General features: G+C 38.7%; 1 protein-coding gene across 2 annotated transcripts; it reads left to right on the forward strand.

The window, feature by feature from the left end:
* The first annotated feature begins 680 nt into the window (after positions 1–680).
* DNAJC15 (DnaJ heat shock protein family (Hsp40) member C15) lies at positions 681–25,925 on the forward strand. 2 transcript variants are annotated; one of them, XM_080344680.1, is made up of 7 exons: positions 724–819; positions 1,701–1,743; positions 7,215–7,266; positions 9,155–9,228; positions 15,922–15,998; positions 20,642–20,712; positions 23,864–25,925. In XM_080344680.1, exons 3-7 carry the CDS (start codon positions 7,224–7,226, stop codon positions 23,932–23,934), a joined length of 336 nt encoding a protein of 111 aa, XP_080200806.1. In that variant the 5' UTR covers positions 724–819; positions 1,701–1,743; positions 7,215–7,223; the 3' UTR covers positions 23,935–25,925. The 2 variants fall into 2 exon arrangements, with proteins under 2 accessions (XP_080200805.1, XP_080200806.1); XM_080344679.1 differs by lacking the exon at positions 1,701–1,743 and having other exon boundaries at positions 681–819.
* Positions 25,926–26,314: the final 389 nt, after the last annotated feature.

The following is a 26,314-nucleotide window of genomic DNA, read 5'->3' on the forward strand; positions in this document are numbered from 1 at the left end:
AGAGAAGGAGACTCCACAAGCTCCCTGGGCAGCCTGTTCCAGTGCTCTGGCACCCTCACTGAGAAGTTTCTTCTCTTATTTAAGTGGAACCTCCTGTGTTCCAGTTTGAACCCACTGCTCCTTGTCCTGTCATTGGTTGTGACCGAGAAGAGCCTGGCTCCACCCTCCTGACACTCACTCTTTACATATTTATAAACATTAATGAGGTCACCCCTCAGTCTCCTCCAAGCTAAAGAGCCCCAGCTCCCTCAGCCTTTCCTCATAAGGGTGATGCTCCACCCTTAATCATCTTCGTGGCTCTTATCCTACTTTTTAACGCATAAATTCTTATCCCTTCACCTCCTCCCGCCGCTGCTTTCTTAGCTACCCCGGGACCCAGCACAAGCAGCCACCTCCCGCATTTCAGCTCCTGAAGCCCGTCAGGGGGACATACGGAGTTAAAAAAACCCAGTCCCTAGCTTCCCAGCCCGCGCTGGGCTCCTTTCCCGCCCTGAGGTCCCCACCGGTGACTGACTCCACCCCCCGCCCGGCCCCTCCCGGCGCCCGGGTCGCCTCGGGGCCTGCCCGCCCCCGTCACACAGGGGCCATGACTCGCGGAGGAGGAGGCGGCGGGGCGGGCACGGCGGATTGACGATGGGAGGAGCTCCTGAGTCCGCCCTTCCCACTGGTTTGTCCCTCCGGCCGCCCTGTAGCGCTTCTACCTCCTCCCCCTCCGCCATGGAAGGAGCCGCGGCCTCCTCCGAGGGCCTGCGCTACGCCGAGTACGCCAGGGTCCCTACGGGCGCCGGCAAGGGCCAAGCCGAGCTGGACCGAGGGCTGGTGAGCGCGCTGGGGGCGGGGAAGGGGGGGCAGCGCATCCTGCGAGTGGCGGCCGAGAGGGGAGAGCGACAGCCGGCTCTGCCTCTGCTCCTTCCCGCTGAGCCGGGACGGGAGCTGCGCCCCCCCACGGTGCCACCCCGCCAGCCCGGGGCGCGGTTGGGCTGCCCGGGGCCGTGAGGCCGCCAGCAGCCCTGGTTCCCAGCCCAGGGCTGTCACAGCCCCGCGGGGTGAGGTGTGTGAGCTCCGGGGCAGCGGGTCGGGGGATGGGGCTGCGGGGGGCAGGCGTCAGCCGGTCAGGGCGGCGATTGTCCCGCTCTGCTCTGCACTGATGCGGCCTCACCTGGAGCACTGTGTGCAGTTCTGGGCAACGCAGGATAAAAAAGCTACGGGAGAGTGTCCAGAACAGGGCTATGAACTTGGTGAAGGATTTGGAGGAGAAGCCATATGAGAAGCAGCTGAAGTCACTTGGTTTGTTCAGCCTGGAGAAGAGCAGACTGAGGGGAGACCTCATGGTGGAATGTAGAAATAAACTTAACAGCAGAGTCCCTTATACTGTTAAGTGACATTCTGTATTTTATCAGCTCTGGGGATTATTCTCCGTAAGTGCTCCAAAGACTAGAGGCTCTTGTGTTGCTTATATTCACATAATTATTATATATACATTACAATTTTTGAAAATTTTGACACACAATACACCCATACTAAAAAAATAATTGATGCTAGTTATAATTGTTTAGTATCTTACTTACAATATATCTATTAATTAATAGTTAACTATAAACTAAGCATTCTGCTTCTAAACAGTGTATTACTTAATCTTCTGTCTCCCTCTTGTCATGCAGAAGGATCTAAAACTTGAAAAATATCCTCTTGTTTTGCAGGTGGTCAGAAAGCATTTATCTCATATTAATTGGTTGATGATGGGTACGTCTTTTATAACTTAATCACAATATACATTAATTTGGCTGCTTCTCTTCAATGGTGGCTACAGCTTCCTCTTTAGTGACCAATGACAGAACCTGGGGGAATGACAGGAAGATGTGCCAGGGGGGTTCAGGTTGGACATTAGGAAAAGGTTCTTCCCCCAGAGGGTGGTGGACACTGGAACAGGCTCCCCAGGGAGGTGTCACAGCCCCAAACCTGACAGTGTTCAAGAAGAGACTGGACAACACCCTCAGACACATGGTGTGAACTGTGGGGTTGTCCTGTGCAGGGACAGGAATTGGACTTGATGATCCTTGTGGGTCCCTTCCAACTCAGGACATTCTATGATTTCCGTGGGGTTGGGCAGGGAGGTCGGGTTGGTGGTGCTTGGGGTGAGAGGATTTGTGCCTCTTTGCCACAGGCCACAGGCGGGCCTGGTGGTGCGAGGGGAGCTGCAGCATGGGCAGCGGGAGACATGGGAGCGCTTTGGCTTTTGCTTAAAGTGTTGTGCTGCTCCAATGTTCACAGACATGAGCAGACGCCGCCTCAAATTTCATTCCCCTGCTGTGAAGAGCATTAATGGCTTTGTAGGGCTCTGTTTCAGAAAAGTTAATTCTCACCTGACAGTTCCTCATGAGGGAGAAGGCTGGATGGGCCTCAGAGTGAAGGTGAAAAGCCTTCAAAGTTTCCTATGCAGTACTGTGCTGTAGTGGGAAGGGTGCTGGAACTTCATCCCACTCCTTCATTCTGGTCACTTGGACTAGTTCGTGGGACAGTGACTTCTCTTTGGAAAACAGTTGTGAAAAATACATGAATTGCTGCTTAAAACACTGGGTGGTGAAGATTTCATGGTTGTAAAATGGCTTCGAATATGTATTTGCCATACTTCATTATGTGTATGCTGTTGCATCTACAGTATATATATTTATTTTTCTTTTAAGAACAACCATTTAAAAAACATTTAGTTAAGCAAGCAGTTTACCCTCATATTTGAATCTAAATATGTAGTTTCTATTTTACTGATCTGTGATTAAGCATGGACTGACAACAAAATGCTGTCCAAATCATCACAAGTTATTATTTTGCCTGTGCTTTTTATTCCATTATGATGTAGGTTTTTGAGGCAAAAGATGGTAGAGCTCTTGCTGTGTGTCTGAAAGCTAGTTGTGAGAAGAGCAAAATATTTTCCATTTGACAAAGAAGGGTGTTTTCACTGATTGTGTTAGAAGAACTGGTGTATAAAATACAAATCGTATGCAAGCAGGTATACTTTAACATTTGTAAACGTGTTTCTTGTAGCCAGGCATAATAGTGTTATGCTGAAATTTTAAAATCATGTGTGGGTTTTTTTTTTTATAAATTTAACTTTTTTCTGCCTCACAGAAGGAGAAGCTGCAATGCTCAGAATTACAGATTTATTTATTTATTTGTTTGTTTTTTTTATTATGATTAAGTTGGCAGAGACCATGGATTAGAAATTTGCAGAAAGAATATCTTGTTCTTCCTAGTGTCTTCTACAGAAAAATTTAGGCTACTGGAAAAATTACATGTGAAAGGATTAGGCCTTAGATCTCTGTATGCCAACAGCACATTATGTATACCTGTAAACATACTGTATGTTAATTAATGTGCTTTATCCTCTTGTTTGCTGAACACTTTGGGGAGTCAGGTCTTACAGATGCCTTTCTAGAGTGTGTGTTTTCTTACACACATTTCTGAAAATATTAAAAAAAAAATCAGGTTTTGCAGATTTAGCAAGACTTTGTTTCATTATTTTATGTATCTAAGAGGGCTTATTGCAGGAAACTGAACTACATAGTAAAATTAAAATACTGAGATCAGCAGAGTAGCATAGGGTTGATGACTAACCTTTGGGAGCTGATTCATTGAATAAAGAAAGGGACAGATGTTACTTTTAAACATTTTATTTCTTTATTATTCCCTCTTGGATTTCATTTAAAACCTACATCTTAGAAATTTCTTAATGGCATTTTGGGTGGGGGAGGTGGAAGATCGTTTCTGTCATAATTGACAGTCAGTAAGTATTTATTTTTTTAGCCTTTATGAGTCTGAAAAAAAAATGTATCTTCAAGCAGTGGGAGCTAAAAATGTCTGTGGTGGTAGTTGCATTAACATGCTGTAAATGAACTGATCCCTTTCACAGTGAGAGTGACTTGCTTTCATTTAGTATTGGCTTGAAAGGAGTGCATTTAATTAAAGCTTTATGCTCTAAATTTCAATGCATAAGACTAGTATCGACTTATTCTTCTAATTAATCACCTGAGATAAGTGAACATGGAAGAGGAAACTGAGTCAAACTGGATGTAAAGGACTTATTGGTTAATGCTTGAAGTTGCCACTGATTTTGTGAGAGGCTGTGTCAGCAAAAACTAACCATGCAGTTGTTCTTATGTTGATTCAAATGAAGTGTTTATCATCTGTATAGTTAAGATTTATTCACACCATAACAAACATTCATGGTGCTTTGGCATGACAAGTTACCACTTCTCATCTAGTAAGTGGCAAGTGACTTCTCTAACCTGCTCATAATGCAGATAAGGTGTATTGCCTTAAACCAAGTTAAGTTTTCTTGTAGTTGTACCTCACTTGAAAACGTGGGCAATCTTTCATGCCTCTCTGGCTTGAGTTTTCCATCACTTTTACCTAGTTTTCCGGCTTGTCTTCATATTTCTGTTGGTGTTGAGTACTGCTCCTATTCTATAGTTGCTGCCATGCTGCTTTTTTACCTGCTGTTTTCCACTAGCTTTCCATTAACTGCTAGTGCTTTCCACTGAGTTTGAAATAATGCATCCTAGTGGACATGGCTGACTATCAGAGGCCCTCAGGAGTGTCTACATCATGTTCCCAGACTACTGTGCAAAAACACTTTAAGCTGTTTCTGCACCGAACTGACAAGAGTCCAGGTATTATTTATTAGCTTGGTCTCTGTTCTTGGCCTTACCTGTGATGAGGCGTCTGCTGCTAATGCCTTGTAACTTGCATACTTTGTTATAAACAGCTGACTTAAACCACCTCTTTGGCAAAGCAAGAATAACTTAATTTGGACAAGCACAAGCTAATAAATATTACTTTTTGCCAGTGTGATCTATTTCACACATTGTTGCTCTCTTAATTGACTGTAGCCATTTAGTGAAAGATTCTCACTGTCACATTGAACAAGTAAAGTCTCTATTGAATGTAAACCCATGATCACAAGCCACAGAATAGAATAATATAGAATTTCTGTAGGCTTATGATATTTTAAGAAAAGATGTGGCTGTTTCTGTTAGTGTCTAAACAGAGGAGTTAGAATTTTTTTAGCAAGTTTCGAATAGTGAGAGCCTGGGAGAACTGATTTGTGAGAAGAAATTGAAAGAATTTTGGTTTAGTGAGGAGATGAGCAACATGCTTCACTATTTTACGTCTGCTACCATTTAAGGCAACATACTTTTATTTTTTCATGGTCTAAAGATGAAGGGAAATTTAGTGGAACTGGAAGGAACAACAGACATAAAACTACTACATTAGTTTTACATTCAGAAATGAATGCTAATATTGAGACTGAAGACTACACTGAGATGGAAGAGTGAGGTTACTAAAATCGAATAGAGAGGCAGATTTTTTAATGCCAGAACTCCTCTAGTCTTAACTCTGGAGCTCCATTTTCAGCGTGTTTAGTGAGTTGTGTTTTTTTTCTGCTGTAAACCTTTAGGCAACTGCAATATTATGCTATGCAAATAGTAGGAATAGCCCCATCCCAGTAGGTGGGAACTAGGTTAAACTTAGTTAAAACACACATGATCCAGAAGCTAGATCTAGAATACAGCTGCATATAGATGAGCTCAGAGCAGGCTCCCAGTTTTTCTGCGCTGAGCTCAGTGCTGCCGGCAGGTATCAGAGTCAAACCCATAGGTGCCACTGGGCACGATGGCAATGCCCATGTCTTCTATGGCAATCTCTTTGCTGGGAAAGTTGTCAGACTGTTGTAGCCCCTACTAAGCCATTTCCAGAAGACTTTGGAACTGGTATTTTCCACCTCTTCTACTCCCTTTCTTTCTGGAGGTGAGATTGAGTGCAATCAAAGACACAGAATTTTAGCCCCAGGAGTCTCAGTTGCAAAGGCAACTTGGCTCCAAATCCCGTTATTGGGGCACTCACATTGAAATTTAGGCTTTAAGTCCTGCTGTCAAGTTTGTTGGTAGCATATGTATTACTCAGTTATTGGATAAATGCAGAAGTCAGTCACATACAGAAGAGTCAGTTGGGTGATAAAAGCATTTTCACTGTAGTTATGTTTTGTATTCAAGCTAAACAGGCCTAATGTGATTTCTTATGTTTCCTGGGGGAAACTGACATGTAACTAACATAGGATAAAACAGCTAGTGCCACAGATTATTTCATTTGGTTCAAAGATTATATGTAGAGTTTTCAGAAGTGGATCAATGCCCCCCAACACACACGCACTTCAGTGTTCATTTTCCTTTTTGCATTCTGCAAATGTATGAGAAGTCAGTGCCTTCTTCAAGGTTTACTATGTATCTTTCAGCAGCTTCTTTTTCAACATAGAGTTATTTCTTGTTGTCCTTCTGGAGATGCCTGACTTTCTTCAAGTGCTGTAGGAAAACACATATACCTCATCTGGGAGGTTTGAGTTAACAAAAGGTAGGAGTTACTGTTGCCTAAATCAGATGTTCAAGTTTTTGTGCTTTTGGATTCAAGAGCCCAGTTAGGCATAAAGCAAATATTAGTTGATAATGAACACTGCCTGGAATCTGTCAGAAGTCTGCCAGTTTACGAATATTTGTACTATAAGATAGAGTCCAGCCAGTGACTGACACTCAATAACGAAATGAGGTTATTGGGCTTTATGTCTTTATTGGGGCTTCCACGAGTCAAAGTGTGAAAGATGGAAGACACTAACATACATTTGTGGCCATAGCTGTGGGATGGGGCTTAGTCTTTGAAGAGAGTGCCTGGAGTCAGCTGGGACCAGGGGTCTTCCTTAGTTGGGTGAGCCCAAGTACAGTGTTTAAGTTAATATTCCAATATCATTTTCAAGCAATGTCATTATGAGATGCCAAGTGAAGGATTTTGCAAAGCAATATTAATACTTTCTGTTACAGCAAGCGTCATTTCAGACTGTGTTGAACTGGTATGCCCAAATAATTTTGGGTGATCCTGAGTAGTTGTCTGACTTGTGTTTTTATCATTACATACTGTGAGCTCTTTGTCAGCATTCGTTCACTCATTTACTATCAGATAATTCCACGTTCAGCCTAATACGTTGGCATGGGTTAATGGGACTGAACTATAAAATCTAACATAGCTGGTCCAATACAGAACTTTATTTTACCTTTCATATAACTTATACATGAAACGCCAAGTCAGACATCAGAAGTACTTGCTGTTAAAGTGCTTATATTTCAAATTAGAACTTGCATGTTATTCTGATTCCTGTATTTCTGCTTTAGGCCAGAACTATGATCGCAGTTGGACTTGGTGTTGCAACTGTTGCATTTGCAGGTAAGCTAAATTACCAACTAAGTGGAGAACTGACAGTTGTCAGCTGCTATTTCCAAAGGGTTAATGAAGTTTTAATGAATTTAAATTGGGGAAAGATTGGTTGAGAGTGCTATGTAGAATCATGTCCAGTTGTAGTTCCTGCCCCTTCAAAATTCTTGACACATATTTCAAAATTCTTTTTGAACAGTCACAGCTGGGGAAACTAATTTTATGAGCAGCAGCTAAAAGGTTTTGTCTGCTTTTTGTTTGCAAAATGTAATGTGAAAAGATTATTTAGCAGCAAATTACAAAGTAGAGGCCCTTTAGTACATGAGAGTGGAACAGGATCTTGTGGTGTGGAGGTGCTCGACAAATTCAGATAGAGAAAAACAGGAGGTTTTAGTGGCTACAGTGATATATGTTCCCATAGTATATTGTTTGTTACCTGAACTCCTGCAGCTGGACTCTGTTCTCTGAAAAACAGGTTCTAGTCTCAACACAAGGCACGGGCTTAGTATGATTTACACTCTGAGTTACTCAGGGCAGATAAGTGTTTTCTGTTCTGATTTTGAAATACACAGATCAATTTCCATTATTTTCAGCATGTAAATTGACCATGGCCAGCTATGTGCAAATGTACACACCAGGAACAGACACAATAGATGAACAAGCTGCACCAGATTTCAGCAGGGTTTTGCTGGGTACAGCTGTGTCGGTTTTTTATGATGAGGGGAAGGAAAGACAAGATCTTTGGTGATGTACATCCATTAAGTAGTTGGTTTAGCTATGTGTTTGTACATGAGTAGAAGATGAATGCTCTTTGAATGTCTTCTGCTTGTTGAGCTGAAGAATTAATGACAGCTATCAAAGTAGTAGTAACAGCATTAAGAAGAAGGTGAGGTAATATATTAGTACATCACAGCATTTCAGCAGTGATACTCTAACAGTGGTTTTAACTTCTGTGTTGACATAGGCACAGGCTTAGATGACTAAAATAACCAATGGACACACTATGTATTTTAAGAATGAAAGCGAGATGCTATTTGAATGAAGAACCATATTTTATAAAACGCTTTTCCATTGTGTATAATAAGTTACATTGCTTATGAATAGTTAATCAAAACAATAATTGGCGAGAAGGGACTTACAGGGAAAATCCTTGTGTAACGTGGCACAAGTCTTGATTCTGAAGTTGACAGACCTGCTTTGTGCTTCCAAGAATGCAGTCTAGTAGCATTCCCTGTGGCCTTCTCTAGCTATAGACACTCACTGCTAGTGGGGAGTTGAATGACTGAATCCCAGAAGATCCTCTCTTTGTAACAAAATTAAAAATGCAGTACTTACAAAATGTGTGATTAAGTGTACAACATCACAGCAAGAAACATGCAGTACATAGTTTTATTTTTTTAACACAGAACCTTTGAACAGTGTTTAATAAATAATGTATATCCAAAGCTAATGTTTCATACTACCCTTTTTCTTAAAGTTCACAAGGCAGATATCTTCATTTATCATATTGAAATGCATTTAAATCTATTTATTTTGTGAGCAAACACAATGTATCTTTGCAGTCCATTACTAGGTTTTTAGATGGAGTAGATTAAACTTCTCCTGCTTTCTCCCCGAATAATACAAAGATTGAAAAGTGCAAACCATAGCAAGTTTACTGTGGGACTTTGGCTGGGCAGGATCCAAAACCAGCTGTTGAGGGAACATTCAAAAGCAGTAAAGCGCAATGGTGCTGTACAGCAAATAAATGAAACAAAAAGGTTATCAGGGAAAGATTGTGATTTTATTTTTTAAAACCAAAAATATTTCTGATGTAAGCTGATGAGCATAAGTTGGAGACTTTTTCTTTTCCTTTTAGTGAATGTTGGTTATAATGTCATTTAACTTCAATCTTTTCCAGGTCGTTATGCTTTTCACCTTTGGAAGCCATTGGAGCAGGCAATTTCAGAGACAGCAAAGAGGATTTCAACTTCTGTGAGTTTAGAAGTTACTTTTTGCTAAGTTTATGATTTTATATTTTCACGTATTTAGAAAAGAGATATGTTATACAGTAAGTGCCAGTTAGACTATTTTTTTCTAGGATATTCCTCTCTGTGTACGTTTCGGTATATTATCTAGTATATTTTAAATCCCCATAGATCCCCAAAAGATGTTTGTGAGTTTGATAAACAGTTCTGATTTTCCTGGTGATGTTTCAGAACTTGTTGCTGGTAAGTATATGATAAATTGCTAAAGCGTGCTGTGAGAAGATAGCTAATTCCTAGAGATTACAAAGTGATGACATGCAGTTTCCTTTCAAGAAGCTAAAAATTAAAGAATTCAGTAATTTTTTTTTCTTTCAGATACAGTCTTAAAACTACAGAAGACAAATCCATAAATTTACAAAAGGTTACTGTAGAGATGCAACTTGCCTTTACTTTCTTTCATGGCTAATTTGAACTTTTAACCAAGTTTTTGGGTTTTTTTTGCACTGCATGTTTAAAATATAATCATGAGGTAAAAAATGAAAAGGTAGAGTGTTGTGAGAAGAGCATATGGAGGGAATGTTTGAGAGCATTTACTTTTTGCTTCAGTGGCTACACTGTCCTCTGGTAAATAAATAAAAATGTTCTATTCCTGTTTGATTAAAGTGGTTCCCCATAAAGTAGATGATGTCATGTGGTAGTGCTTTCTTTCAGACTTGTAGTCTGTGAACACCTATCCACAGTGGGGGGAACATGTTTCCCCTTGCAATGCGAATGGGTGAGGGTGTAGTTGTTGCAGATTATTATATTCTGAAAAGTATATTAAAGGTAGGTTTTTCTTTGAAAGTGATCATTAGCATTGTATCTGTTCATGTGAGGCAAGTTGCAACACAGAGCTTGTCTATATACTGAATATGCAATATATAGACAAGACTTTAGGGTCCAAATTCATTTGCCATCTGTATTTTCTGTTAGTGTGCTGAAGGTGGAGGCTTCATGAATGCAGGCTTCCTGGGGAGGGAAAGACTCAAAATATGGGCTGTCCTATTGATGATCATCCACACCTGTTCTTGATTGTGATGTCTGCTAGCCGGACAGTGTTCCTGAATCTGTTTTTCCTCTCTGTTCCTCTGTTGCATTGCGGTTGTGACACTACCACCATTTATTGTTTTGTTGTTTTTTTTTTTTTCTTTTCCAAGTAATTTTTTGGGAGATTCCCAAGTTGCCTTCAAAAGCAGCAGAGGGGACCTCAGGTACTGCAAATTAAATTGCTTTCATATGATGTGGTTACAGTCTGACTTGCAGGCTTGCTGAAAGTAGCTAGCAATAAGGACATGTGGCTTCAGAGTAGGGAGTGCTTCAATCTTCACTCTCCCACCCCAGCAGTTTTACTCCATCTATCCATTTGTAGCTACAGGCTAGAGAATCTAAATTCAGACGTGTTCAGATAAGAAAGCAGGCAGTGACTCTTTTTAACACTTTGAAATATGACATGCTATTGCACAGAGAGGTGTCTGTTCCTAGGAGACTGTACCCCTCAGTACCGATATACTGGCTGAGCCAAGCTCATTACAAGCCTATCTCATTTTTACTATAGTGACTTTCAGAGGCCTGCAGAATTCATGAACAGCCGTAAAGAGCAACCCTGGAGCTTCTACGTTCTCAGAGCTCCTAGTCCCTGGAGCTGCATCCTCTCTCTGCCTTTATATCCTGCCTCAGAGCCCAGAATTTGATGTGGATCTCCAGTAGAGTATCTTTTCTCTGATTCTATTTCTGAACTTGAAAATATGAGTTTTCAATGTAACATGAGATCTGCTGAATACAGTAAAAACTCTTTTCTGGTTTGCCATTAACTGTATGAATTTGACAGCTTTATATTTGTAAGAGTAGTGATAATATTTTTTCTTCTACAATCATAGTCCAAATTTAAAACCCTTGTGTAATTCTTAGCCAAGATTATTTGTTCCTTAATACTCTACAACTCCTACTTTCTTGGATTGTATATTTTCCAAGTTTTTTTTCCTCCTCCCCTTAACAATCAATTATTTCCTATTTATTACTTTTCTTTGAAACAACAGAGAAAACATTAGCTACAAAGATCCTATGTAAGTGCTTATTTTCCAATCTTATTTCATTGGGAAATTTGAAGCTGCTGAGTATAATCTGTGGACTAGCACTTTCATCACATATTGCCTTCTAAACTATGCTGACAAAAGAAATAAAACAGTTAGTACTTCTACCTATGCTTACTGGAAATAGCATCTCATACGACATTTAGTGTTTAGGCTTAGTATTACTTAGCTGGTTTCCCATGGTGTTAGGAGGTGCTTAACTTGTAGTTTTCAGTGGCTGTTGTAATTTTCTAGGGTCAAACTCTGTCCTTTGTCACCTTTTTTTGAGAGACTGTAAAGCAGTGGCCTATTTAAAAATTAGCTTGTTCTCTCTGTAAGCCCTGACTCACCCCCCGCCCTGATTTGCAATAGAGATCACAATTCATGTTGGTCGCAGTCACACAGGTAATCCAGGTGCTGTTTATCCTTCCTGCTCAATTATGAATGACTTGGGTAAAGTCAAGTTGAGCAATTGTGAAGCACTGATGTAAAATGCCAGCTTGCTGTATCTTGGGTATTTTGACACTTTCTATTTACTTATCTAAATAAATAAGTAGTACAGTCAATAACTGCACTCATCTTTAAGTTAAAAACAGTAAGTAAAGGCAAGTAAATGTGTTCTGCTTTTTTCTGAACTTGAGGCCGTTTCCTTTCATCGTATCACTTGCTACTTGGGAGAAGAGACCAACACCCTCCATGCTACAACCTCCTTTCAGGTAGTTGTAGAGAGCTATTAGGTCTCCCCTCAGCCTCCTTTTCTCCAGGCTGAACAGCCCCAGTTCCCTCAGCTGCTCCTTGTCAAGTTTGTTCGGTGGGTGACACAGCAGTGACATTGTTTTGTTTCTCTATGTAGTGATAAGAGTCTGTTGCCAGTAGAAGGTGCATAGTGCTAAGCAGTCATTTGGCTTTTCTTCCTCAGACAAACCTGAATGCTGTTAATTATGAAGTTAATATTTCCTAAAATGTGAAATAAAAAAAGGAAGTATTTCAATAGCATTCATTACCTGTCTTTGTTGAATTGATGATATTGAAGATAGAAACAGCAATTCTAGGCAAAATCAACTGTCAAAATACTCAAAGTCCACAATCCTGAAAGTTCCTTGTTCCAGAAGAAAAGGGTGTCTTCTGTAGTGTTTCATTAGGGATTTTTACACTGTGTTTCCCTTATTGGATCTGATTCTGCTCACTCTGAGAATTCTGATTTGAAGGGAAGGTTAGTGACCATCTCCTTTGTCCTTCATTGAAGATAAAACTTCCAGAGAATAATGCAATTTACAGTCCATTTTACAGATTTTTTTTTTTTCTAACTGAACTTAAGGAAATTAAACTTGTTCTTAGCAAAATGTAGCTTATAATATAAACCAGCTTCTAAATAGTTTGTTATTGTAGGTTTGCTTTGGTTGTTTTATTTTGTTTTCTTTTCTTCTTCCAATGTTTGTTACCTGTGCAATGCACGACTGTATTGCTGGTGGAACAACACATAGAGTTTTCTGAAAAATTCACTACTTTGTATAATATGATGGATGGTTTCAGTTATGGAGTTTTGAATCTCCTACCTTGGCATGGAAACAGCAATTACACTTTCCCTGTGCTATGCCAGGAAAAATATCTTGAAGAAGTCACAGTCCAAATGAATTGGATTTTCTTAGCTGACTGCCTTTTATGTGAATTTGTACGAGTGAATACGTATTTGCAGAGGAAGACCAGCCATTTTCTCTTCTTCCCCCCTACCTATTAATGGCATTTGTTGAAGGAGCAGAATTTGCTTTGGTAAGTTGCTAAATAGTAACAACATACAAGGAAATTAAATAAATTAAATGTAACCCCTACCCTCACCTCAAATAGCCCAAGGAAATGGAGAGCTCATTGTGACGAGTTTTCCAGCACAGAATTTGTTTGCAGTAGCCAGGGTTAAGAAATAGTGAAGTATCTAGAACTGCCCACTCATCAGGGAGTTTTCATACCAGAAGAATATCTGAGTGTTGTTTCACTTCGTTGCAACCATTACTTAGAATTTAAAACTAGGAAAAAAATGCTTTCATTTAAATGGTGTAAGAAAGTTGTTCTATTCAGGTGAGTAGAAATTTGCCAAGATGTTTCTTCCCCTTATTCTGGTCAATGGGAAAAATGGCTTTTATGTCTAACTTCCTTTTGCTTTTAATTCTGTTTAAGATCAAGATCTTATATTTTACAATTGATTATTCTTGCCATGTGCTTCACTTCTAAGAAGAAAATGTGTTTTTTTTCTTCATGACCAATTCAACAAACTGGTTTTGCTTATGTGCCAAAGGACACAGACAACAGCTTTTTTTTTTGGTTCACTTCCAAGAGGAATTAAAAATCAAGGCTTCCCAAGGTTAGAACAGTGTCAAGGAAGCAGACTTTAAAAATCCATGAAAAAGTATTTCTGAATTTAAGCCTATAGACATCTCGTTCTCTTATTTCAAATACTCCTCTTCTCTACATGACTAATGAACCAGTGTCCTCTTGTATTAGAGTTGTATGCCAGGGTTGAAGGGCGGAGAAATCCGCCCTTTTCAGAAATCCATCTGCACCTAAGCTGCTTTGGGTGACATTCTGGAAGATCTTTCAGAGGACATTACAGTGTGCTTTTCTCTCCTCACTGTAGTAATTGTTCAGTATCACTACAAATTGCTGTGCAGCTCTGCCTCCTCAAGGGTGTTATCTGGTTGACATTGAATCACGAGCATCATTTCCTCTCAGAGGACTGGAGAAGCCCCGTGTGTTCCTTAGCCTTGTGTGCTTGAACGTCCAACATCGATGTGCGCTGTGACGGACCAGTTTTGTGTCACCCTGTAGCTACAGCAGTGGTTCCTCAGCAGATTTTTGTTGTAGATGTGGCACATCGACAGTTGCTTTGGCTTTGGTACATGTACTGTTACAGTAGTGGTTATTTCATGTGTGATTTGGGATGGGAAAAAGAAAGATAACATTAGTTTCAGATAATAGCAATACACCAAAAAAATATCATCTGTGGCTGCATGTATGGCTTCATGGTAGCAATAGGTGAAGTATTTCTGAACCTTGCTTTCGGGTGAATGTCATTCCTAAGCTTAATTGAAGACTTTGCTTAGATATCATAGACAGAGCCCTTTAAATGCATTAGTGCTTTTGAAATTACATAAGAGAGAGTTTGTGTAAAGAGAAGGCAACATTCTCACTGAATATGAATGGATATATTTAGTGAGAGAAGTGTTTTATTAAGAGCCAGCACATTTTTACTTGGGGGTAAAAGGAACACTTAAAAATAATCTCAGCTCTCAGGACAGACTTCCCTTTGATAGCAACAAAAGAAGCTTATTTTCCCTCAGTTGATAGGTTTTGCATTGAGGAAAAAACTTCAGTGTTTTTGAGTGATTTCTGTGTGCCAGTTCCCAAAGGCAGGCTGTCTTGCAGCTACATCTGCTGCCTCTGGGACTTGTGCAGCTTAGACTATTATTTGTGTGGCAACGGGCTATTCTCTAATCCTTTCTCCGGAAACATTTACATTGAGATCACTACTAACCATCAGTGGTGGTTCAGTAACTTTTTTTTATTTTTAATTTCAGCTGTATTTATGGTTGAAAAATATACTTTCAGCCCATTTTCTATGACAATTAATTGTTGTAATGATTTACTCTCACCTCTGTCTCCAATGAATGTTCTTTTCCCACTCATATTTTTTTTCTCCCCTTAAAACAGCAGCTAAAGTCCCACATGCCAATGAGTTTAAAAAAACTAACCCCAGATCCTGTATTTAATCATGGTCAGTCATTGATATCTAGGGAAGGATGTAAAGGCAAACATTGGTCAGGATTTCCCTGTATACTCTGCTACTTTCCAATGTTTTCTAGCTCAGTGATTTCCTAAAATAGAGGCTCTGGCTTTATGTTAAGCCTTTTTTTGGTTTCTTTTTGTTTATTTTTCTGGGTTCCTTCAAAGAACTCTTGATATATATATATATATTTTTTTAAGTAATATTCCTTTATGTGAAAAAACATATTGACTCCTCATCAGTTTATTGTATTGATCTGTTCTTATCATTTTATTGTTTGTTTTTCGTGTTGTTTTGTTTGGTTGGTTGTTGTTTTTCTTTTTGGTTGCTTTTTTTTCCTTTACCTTGTTTGTAGAAATATCTGGATTTTAGAGTGATTGTCCATAATTCCTTGGATGCCAAAATATTGTGATTTTTTGCTGTTTTCCAGTGTGGTGGTACCAAAGCTGTTCTAAACAAATTTCCCCTTTTCCCTCCCCTGCCCTCACCAACACACACACTTTACCACTCTGTGCTAGGATGGACTTTGATTCTGGACTCTTTTGCCTGAAGGCAGGATTTTTATGGTTGTAGCTATTAATATCTCTTATTAGCAGTAGAAGATTGTAAAAGCACACATAGTTATTTTTAAGTCGTTTTTCATATGTGTTAACACTCAGAAGTCCTTTCATATTGTCTGGTTTGTAGTTGTTCCATGCCTTCGAAATAAATTATAGATGAATGCAGTGCTGTGAATGAGGTCATATAAATATGATTTAGGTCCTGGCACCTTGTACATGAAACTAATTATTGCTTGTTTTTCCTTTCTTCTTTGTAGAGCCTTTCATCATACTATAAAGGAGGATTTGAACAGAAAATGAGTAGGCGAGAAGCTAGTCTTATTTTAGGTGTAAGGTAGGTTTGTTGCGTTATTGTATAATTTTGTTTGGTAAGTATCAAATGAAGAAAATGCGTATTGTGAAGACGTGGAATACTCTTGCCAAAACATTAACTTTTTTACAAAAGACTTCTAATGGCTTATAAACCATTCTAATATTCTGCTTAAGCTAAAAAGCAAACAATAAATTGCTAATAAATCATGCGACTTGTGTTTGGCTTGAAGGCACGGTAACATACTGCAATAGAGAATTGGTGCTCTGGAAGTAATCAGAATAGCACACACTGTGCTAATTAGTGTGATCACATGGGCTGGTCTTCAAAAAACCCCTTGAGATAAGTAATATTGTAGATTATATTAATAAACGAGAAAACAAATCAATTTTGTTCATTTTTTTTGTAAGACAGTAATTTTTTTTTTTTCCTTCACTCTTTGATTTGTTTGGATTTAGAAGGTTGTGGCATGTTCCAAACAAAAATACTTGGAGAGTTTTGTCATTTAGGGTAGGTATGGGAAATATTTTGCAGGCTGAGTAATCAATGGATTTTTCTGTGGATTTTTTTCTGAAACATTTGTCTGAATTTTAAAATCAAAAGGAAAAAAGAGGATGGTTTTAATTATCCTCAAAATAAACTATTCCAAATGCTGAAAACTGGGATTTAAATTCTGTTTTGGTGTGCTATTTGTGTTTACTTCTGACATAATGGAAATTATGCAGATTTAGCATTCATTTTGAGAAACTGTAAAATAAAACATTAAGTTTATTTGACATATTTCATGCTTGCACACTGAAGTGGAGATTTATAGGAATACTCTTCAGAAATATTTCCTTTGACCTTTAAGTTTGGTAATATATTAACATTTTCACTTTATAAGGGCAAATTCAATGATATTTCGGAGTAGCACGCTGCAGCTTATTAAAGTGTGTTTACAGTGGCAATGTCCAGCTTGAGCACTGCTTATGTACATGTCTGAAGCTTCATCACATCTGAAATAAGTCTCTTTCAGTTTTTAATAGCTTGAAGCTGCAGCGGGAACAATGACGCTGCTTCGTGTGTTTGGACTGAGTTTTGCAAATACCATTATTGATCAGATTTGAGCAAAGTTCTTTTTAATGTTTAAAGGATTAAGCCTTTAACTGTATAGAAGCATGGCCATCAAGTTTATGGGAAATTTTCACAGCATTTAAAAACGTTTTTCTAGACCAGTTTTAACTCACTGCTTACTGTAGAAATAAATATATGCTAGCTAAAAAAAAAATGCAAGTGAGTTTTAAAGTATTATGGAAAATGCCAGGATGTGCACAAATGCACAAACTAGATCTGTCTAGGCCCTGATTTTATTATTGTAACGCTTGTCCTCTGTCTCTCCACTTCTAAGTCATATTAAATTCTGAGGCAAAGTTTCTTCATTGTTTCAAGTGCTGAGTATGCATGGGCAATATAAATAATAAAGTTGAGCCCTGATAAAGGTGGGCATTTAATGGTAGCTTTTAAATTTCAAATGTATTGGCAATTACATATTCCAAATGTTGTTCTCTGAGAAACATCTTGTAAGATTGAAGGGTTTTGGTAGAAACATGCATATGCATTATTTTTATTTAAGCTATGTAAAAGGTATTCAGAGCTACAAAGTACTGTATTGCAAGTATTGACTAATTTCAAGTTTTATTGTTCTCGCATTAGTTGTTATGAAGCAGCACTGATTAATGAAATTCATTATAAACATAGCAGTAGTTTTAACAACTATGTGCTTTGTAGAAGTAACTGCTGAGGGGAGAAATGGAGGAATGTCTGAGATGACATGGGAGGCAAAAATGTTAGGAGTGTTTTCCAAATATTAGACAAAACAGATACTAGCAAAATATAGCTGTCCTAAGTATAATGGTTGACAGCTATCAAATCCCTGATGCTGAACTTCTCAAGCTAGAAAATACATCTGAAAAACAGAAGTTAAAATTCTAGACAAAAATGAAGAAAATTTTCTGTATTGTACCATTTCCTCCATGAAACACGATGCGTACTTTTTTTTCCATAGGAAATATTTGTTTGTTAATGTATGAAATATATATATGCATTAGTTAAAAATGCTTAATTCTTAAAACATAAATGACGTAACAAAAAATATGCTATAACACTAAAAAAAATTATAGTACATTGTATAAGTATACATACAAAAAATGCATTTATGGTTTAATCATTGTGGCTTTTTAAAAAAGGATATATTTTATTTTACTTTTAAACAGAGCTTACAGCACAAGTATATCACATGATCATGAGACCACTCAAGCTGGGAGGGACCTCAGGAGGTCTTCAGTCCTTCCTCCTGCTCAAAGCAGGGCCACCAGTGTGGCTGGTTGCTCAGGGCTTGATCCAGCAAGTCTTTCAAGACTCCCAAAGGTGGAGAACGCACACCCTCTCTGTGCAACCTGTGTCACTGCTAGACTGTCTTTGGAGCGAACAAGTATTACGTCCAGCCTGCACCTCCCTTTTCATCTTTTGCCCATTTTCTCTCAGCCTCCCACCATGTATGAGTGTGGAGAGCCTGGATCCATGTTCTTTATGACCTCCCTAGAGATGCTGGAGGACAGCTGTGAGGTTCACTGACAGCTGGAGGGCAGAGCTGACATTCAGGGGGACCTGCAAAGGCTGCAGCAACGGAGTGACAGGAACCCTTCACAAAACTCAACAAGGGCAGATGCAGAGCCCAGCGCCTGGGAAGGAGGAAGCCCCTTGCAGAGCTGCAGGCTGTGGAGTGGCTCTCCTGGAGGGGACCTGGGGCACAGCCAGAGCAAGAGGCAGCAGTGTGTCCTGGGAGCAGAGGACATCAGCCTTCTGGGCTGTATGAACAGGAGCAGGTCACTAGGTGGACAGAAGCAGCTGTGCTTCTTTACTTGGCCAACCACATCCAGCTGCTGCATCCAGTGTTGGGACCTCTGTACAAGAAAGACATTGGCCAACAGCAGCAGGTCCAGCAAAGGCCGCCACAATGGTTGGGGGCTGGAGAGCTCACCGACTAAGGGGAGGCTGAGGGAGAGAGGCTTGTTCAGTCTGGAGAAGAGAAGGCAGAGAGGGGATCCTGTCAATGTTTATAAATATCTCAAGAGTGGGTGTCAAGAGGATGGGACCAGACTCTTTTCAGTGGTGCCCAACAATAGGATGAGGGGCAACATGCACAGACTGAAGCACAGGAGATTCTATCTGAATACGAGAAGAAACTTCTGTACTTTGAAGGTGCCAGAGCACTGGCACAGGCTGCCCAGAGAGGCTGTGGAGTCTCCTTCTCTGGAAACATTCAAAACCTGCCTGCACACATTCATGTGTGATCTGCTCTGGTGAACCTGCTTTAGCAGGTGGGTTGGACTAGATGATCTCCAGAGGTCCCTTCCAACCCCAAACATGCTGTGATTCTGTGGTAAACAATATCTCAAACTAAGAAAATTTACTGCAAAACTATGTTTTCACAGTTGCTTCTTGGAGCAGAACTGCATGATTTTCCATAATATGCAATTGCCACTTTTCCACACGTGCCTTGACCATCTGAATTTGTAGATATGGTATATCAGTTTGCCTTTTTTGTTGTTAAACAAGAGTTTTACAAATGAAAATATAGATTATTGTTATTTTTAGCTGTCTGATAACAAATTGTTTCATTTTTGTAGTTATAAGGCTTTTTACCCTCTGTTTAATTCTTACTGTCTGGGTTACTTTCTGTTCTATTGAAGTAATATATTCCTATGCAGTTCTATGAAGTATTTTTGCAACATACCCTAATTTCCCTGTGACAGAATGATAATTAGAGGTTGTTTACCTCAGGAATGTAGTTAGGCTGATACCTTGCATTCAAACTGTATCTACAAAAAGATTAACTAATTGAATCATCACTGATTAAGAAGTCACCTGAAGTGGAAAACACTGTTTCATTTCTGCATGCTAACAAATTAGGAAAATTTAAACCATTCAGGCTGTCCTTGTGCATACGATAGCCTTACTGCATCCATAAGTGGTTGTTTGTCTGGTAAGGTACATATTTAATTTAGGCCAAGTACATATTTTATGTACCTGTCATAGAAGGAAACAACATGATGTAGCACTTGTAAATCAGCGTGTCCCTGAATGTAACACACTGAACAGCTTTGTAAAAATAATGAATACAGGGTGGGGTTTTTTTCAGGCCCCAGCAGAAAGAAGAATTATTTATAGCAGCTATAAAAATATTTACAGTAGAACAAAATGTGATAATATTAAATATTTGTTGGTTTGTCATTGGTCATATAAATACTTACTTTTCTAGGAGGAAAAAGAGATGTTTTCTGCATTTAATGATATAAATCACCAGCTAGATACACCCTAGAGCTGCTGGATTTGTTTTTTCTTCTTCTGTTTTTTCCCCCCAAATTGTTTATTTTAAATGAGTGGATTTATTGCATTAAAAAAATGAAATATATCTGTCAGTGTAAAATACACAGGCTTTTAAACAATGTCCTCAGCGTGTCTTACATGCCTTTGTTATTATTACTTCCTCAGAGATGCAATTTTACGTTTTGTCCACAAGATGGTGAAAATCTCAAGTTTTAATTATTTTTGAATCCCGTGTAAACTGTTAATTTATATCTGAGTGCAATGGCATTTATGGTAAGCAATTCAATTTATTTTTGCAGCCCATCTGCTGACAAGGCCAGAATCAGAACAGCCCATAGAAGAATCATGATTTTGAATCATCCTGATAAAGGTAAATAATTATTACTTAACCAGAGCTGGAAAGGAAGAAGCTTACATGTGATCCTTTAAGTTTACTGATTGTGTAAATAACCATGCTGAGTGCCAATGTATGTTGTTTATTTACACACTTGAGCTTCTGTTTGTCTTCTCTCAGATAAACTAGGCTTTATGAACCACAATTTTGCCCATCTTTCTTTAATGTTGTTTCCTGGAGTTGTGCTGCTTCAGTTTAAAATATGAGGTTGGGGACCAGTCTTCCACACTTATAACAACTTATTCAAAATAAGAAAAAATTAGCTATAACATTTTTACATTAAAATGACCATTCCTGTTTTGAACTGAGATGGACCAGTCACATGTATAAAAGTAACTTTCTGTGGGGAAACGTTCTGTAGTCACTAAATACACCACTGATGAATTTCAGACTTCCTGGAATTCACTTGGAAAAAATGTAAAGCTGGGCACTGTTGCTTTACTGGCCAGGTTTTTAATGTAAATTTATCTTCAGAAAGGCTATTATTATAACTTTAACTACACTACAGCTGGTTGAGAAAGAAAGCCCATATGTTCATTGCTGTTTCTACTTTAAAATAACAGATGGTGAAGAGTTGCACTGTATTTCAGAAGTCAAAAGGGGAAATCGGAGGGTTTTTATATCTTTTTGACAGAATTACAGGGCTCCCTGCCAGCACCCCCTTTTAAGAAAATGCAAAAAATAACTGTGAACCCTGGCCATGGGAAGTGTTTAGTTGATGCTTTTCCTTGCCGTCTTCACCCTTCAGATATTAATTCTAAAGATGTCCTGCTTGTTCAGTTTCACACTTTGATTTTTATATGTTTTATAATGTATGAGCTGCACAGACATAGAAAAGAAATTATCTTCTGCGTTTCTAATATATGGTGATGGTCAAAGGCCTCTTAACCGCTACAGTACCTATTAGGCCAAAGTTTTTTGATAATGAACCTCTAAGCTGATTGTAGCGGTGCTTAGAGATGTGAGCCAGAACCGTGAATCTCCATGTGGATGTCGAGTAGACCTAAAGAGGCAGTTCCAGTGACGAAGATCGTACATTTTAACGACCCGCTCTTACCGCTGTAATGTACCTGCAGCTGGGCACAGCGTAGGGCTGGATGGATGGAGTGAGCCCTCCTGTGTGCTATTATGGTGGAGCGTTTTCTCAGTAGGAACACCAGTTGAAGGGATTTGTGCCTTTGTGCTGCCCCTGCAGCTCTTCTGGCATGGCCATAAAAAGAATAAAAAAAAAAATAAATGAAAAAGCTTGTGTAATGTCTTCAGCTGCAGAGCAAAGGGCCTGGAGTGATCTTGAACATGTGGCATCACAGGGAGACTTGTTTGCTCATGTATATGTCTTGATTTCTTCTGGCTGTGGGTAGCACAGATGTGCTTTTAAAAATAATATTCAACATTAGTGTGTTTATCTAAAATAATGTTTTACTGGCTGCAGTTGATAGAACAAAGGGCAGTAATTACAGATTTTAAAAGTTACATATGTTATCTGAGATCCAAAATGTTGGAGAGGGGATTATTAGAAATAAATACATAAATATATAAAAGTTTGCGTAATTATATCCCCAGTGAGCACTACTAAAATGGTTGCTTATTAAAACTGCTTTACAGTTTGAAGTGTTTTTATATTGATACATTGTATGTTAATGTATCAGTTACTAATTTTATGAAAGAATATTTCCTCCCAGGAAAAGAGGAAGAGAGAAGCCTTTTGGACTTGCCCTAATTATAAACAAACACTTAGGCAATCATGAGATTGCATTTTCTCTTCTTGGAGGGCTATAAAATTAATATGGCACTCCAAGATGTAAATATAGTGAAAACACTTCCAGCAGATTTGAATTTACTTTAAGATCCTGCACTCTAGACATGTAGAAAATCAACACACGTTCAAAAATTACTTAGAGTCCATTGTTTATTGCAGTTTTTAGTCTTTACTGTTTGTTTGATCCTCTTATCTACTCTTAAAAATAAGCGATACTCAGTGTAGTAAATCCTATCCCTGGCTAAAAAGGCAATTGGTTTAAAAAACAAATTCCAGTAGCCAGTTCTCTGCTTTTCCCCTCCCCTGCCTGACTTTCCTGCAGTGTGTCTTACCTGTTAGAGCTACATTCAAACAAAACCAAAACATGAATAACAGAGCTCCACTACATTTTCCAGTGGTTTTATTACACCACAAAATGACTTTATAATTGTTTGGATTCCTGCAGGAACGTCCTAAACACGTCTCTAAGCAAACCTTGCCCTTTCTTTATTTACATGTGTCTAGAGCTAGTTCTGTGCATTTCTTCTGTCATTATCTTTTATGATTAATAGAATTAATGAAACAATGAATGAAAATATTTGATATAACAGATGCCTTGGACAAGGCTGTTCACTGCACAGTACTGCTGGAAAAACATTTTCATACAAAAAATACAGGTGTATTATAGTAAGTGTAAGTTACTGATACAGACCTTGTAATGTTGTTTTTTGGTGAATGTAGGCAGATGGTTGGCACTCAAGGGGAGAGTAAAAAAAAAACCCAAACACAAAAAGACCGCTGAACTGTAATCAGATTGTTAGATGGAGCGTAAAGCAATGACAGTGTTCAGGACTAGAAGTTAGAAGGCGTACCATGTTTAAATAGCTTTAATGTGATGGTTTCTGGCTGGTAATTCTGGGCACCTAGCACAGGAGAGGCTTGGCATGTGTGTCTGTGCTTGTGCAGGGACCTAATGATTCTTTGTCAAAATTATTTATACAGTTTTACATCTTAGTTTTTGGGGTGAGGGAAGATAATAGCTGTTAACCTTTGGTGAATGTTCAAGACAGCTGACCTTGCATACATTTGCAACAGTGCTGCACTGCAAGTCTAAATCACACCAGTGTAAAGTGCTTTCGGAGTTCAGTCTTTGAGACATTTTGTTCAGTGTTTTTCTTGAATGTCTTCAGTTTTGATTAAATTTCTTATGTTTCCTTGTCAATTAGTTTACTTCATACCAATGTCATTTTTTTAAGCAGTTGTATGAAAAGGATCTCTTTAGGAAGGAGAAGCTAATAAAAGTGTGTCATAAGGGCATACTGCAAGTGAAGTAGTTTGGTACTTAATACTGATGTTTAAATGGTGTTTCTTTCCCCTTTTTCTTCTCAGGTGGATCACCTTACTTAGCAACAAAAATAAATGAAGCAAAAGACTTGTTGGAATCCAGTGCCAAAAACTGAAATCTGAAGCCTTGGGTCGCAGGAGATTCACCAACATTGTGCAACAGCTTTCATATCTACTTGTTCTGCACAGTTTCTTAACCCTGCATTGATTGCTCCTATTTATTGCCATAATTTAAAAAAATAATAATTAAAAGCAAACTGAAATCTTTTACAGTCATGTAAGTAAAGTAAAAGTAAAGTTATGTACAGTTATGCTCCTGGACGGAGCAGGGGGTTGAACTCGAGATATTCTACATTTCTATGTCTCAATTTTAGTGAATTTTTACTGAATTACAATCCATTACAAGCTCTGAAAATGTTCTCTTACTGTGTCTTTCTTTGGAAATAGTTGCTTCTTTTGTTCAAGCTTTGGAGCTTGTTAAAATTTAAAAAATAGTCTTAAATAGAGTGATTTGTTTCTTCATTGAGGAAGACCTGACAATTGCCAGAAAATCTGTGACAATGTATTGAGTCACAGGTAGTATGGGAGACCCCATATGGCAAGGTTTCAGCATCACCTGACACTCAGCTGTTCGTTTGCAAAACAGTAGGGTTTATTTGTGAGTGCAGCGTGAGAGGTGCAGCTTGGAACAAAATGACTAGCGGGACTACAGACTGCAGTTTCCATTAGCTATATGGAAATATGAGGGAAAGGTCTCGGTTTTGGTTACTACTTTGGCGTACTAAAAGTTCCCTGAGATTGTCAGCCTAGTGTAGGACCGAGATTGCAGGGCACGAACAGGACTAATGACAGTTGCTTTGCTAGTGGCTCCGCATGGACTTGATGCGTTATTTCCTCGGTAGTTCTCTGTTATGCTTCACGTCCCGAAGTATCATAAATAGCTCCCTATGTAGCAGCCTAGCAACCTTGTGCTGGCTTTGGGGAAAACTGAAGCCGTGGATCTCTAACTTCAAAGAGAACAATTTTTAATTGACAGCTGAGAGTAGGTGCTATTTGGGATACTTGACTGCTGCAAATTCCTACCGGTAAGTTGGCTGCAGATGAATTAATTCTCCTAAAAGGAGGATGATGAGATGAGACAGGCCAGTGGATTCAGTGTAAGACTGAGAGACTTTCTAGTATCCGTTCAAACTCATCTCATTTGAGGTACAACAAACAAATTGCTGAAGTGCTACAAATATATATAAATACATATAAAATACAGATATCCCATTTCCTAGGTTATTTAGCCAGAGGACAGTGGCTAAGAGCAGTTAAATAATTAAAGCATCCAACCTCCTATCATCCAGCAGAACATGCATTTAGTTGTTCATCCAGTGGTATATGTCCAGATTATATGGATTTTTCCTTGAAAGGAAAAAAGCATATGATTTTTTTTTTTTTTTTAAGGTTCTTCCCACTTTGTCGTGATTCCTCTACTTTTGTTAAAGACAGATTAAGTAGACCCTGAAAGAAAATACTTAACTTTGGGTAATTTAGAGACTTCTTTGCAATTAAAGTGGCATGACATATGACACAGCTTGACTGGATAAAGCAAAAACAGACTGCAGGGGAAAACCTGCCTGGGAATAAACATATGCTGTACAACACTTGCGTCATTTAACTAATGCTCTAATACAAGCAACTGTAATTTAAAGATAATGAACTTCCTATGCAGTAGCGGTAATGGTTTGTTGGGGTTTTTTATGTTAAAGGAGTAGTCACCAATTAATGCACATTTAAGCTTATTCTTTTCACTGGTATATTGGTATGTAATAGCAAAAAAAAATCATGAAGGTTTTCATTTTGGGAGGAGAAAAGTGAGATGATGCGGGTCCTAATTTTCTTAAGTGAGGTCTGTAAGTGATCTGCATTATTGTTCTGAAGCAAAGTTGGTGTTTATAATAGGTAGCAGAAAGGTTCTAATGATTTTGAACTGACTAGCTGTAGTTTTCATATGATTGCCTTTTTTCTTTCCTGTGTAAAAAGAGGTATGAAGAGATCCTCCAAAGTATCAGTTGAAGCAAATGCATTAAAAATGGCAACTTGTTCTGTTCTTGGACATTAACTTCCCATGTCTTTGTAGGAATGATGGGTTTTATTTTTGTGAGATTGTGCTGATAATTTTCTTCCTGATCTAATTGTTTATATCTGATTATTTTAGATGAAACACTTTTTTTCTGACTTTCAGTTATGAGAGAGATTTTTCTTCTTAATAAAAGGGAACAAAACCAAATTCTATTTCTGCTTTCTCCCTCTTTTCAGAGCAGGCTACTAACCAATTAACAAATTTGACAAATTATCAAATTTTTTAAAGTCAACAAATTAACCAGCCAGTCATATCTCTGCAAAATGCTGTAAAATGAGTGACGCTAATGAATAGCAGTTGTGAAGGCATCATTATTGTATGTCCGGTGCCATAACATCAGACATACAGTAGCGTAACTATGTATCTGT

Source organism: Nesoenas mayeri (assembly GCF_963082525.1).
Source record: "Nesoenas mayeri genome assembly, chromosome: 1".
In the NCBI taxonomy this organism is placed as follows: domain Eukaryota; kingdom Metazoa; phylum Chordata; class Aves; order Columbiformes; family Columbidae; genus Nesoenas; species Nesoenas mayeri.

Excerpts from the sequence above, each read along its gene's own strand:
- DNAJC15 (XM_080344679.1), top strand. The coding sequence starts at position 718 with ATGGAAGGAGCCGCGGCCTCCTCCGAGGGCCTGCGCTACGCCGAGTAC. Across the intron at positions 820-7,214 it reads CCGAGCTGGACCGAGGGCTG|GCCAGAACTATGATCGCAGT; the intron begins GTGAGCGCGCTG and ends TTTCTGCTTTAG. Across the intron at positions 9,229-15,921 it reads CAAAGAGGATTTCAACTTCT|AGCCTTTCATCATACTATAA; the intron begins GTGAGTTTAGAA and ends TCTTCTTTGTAG.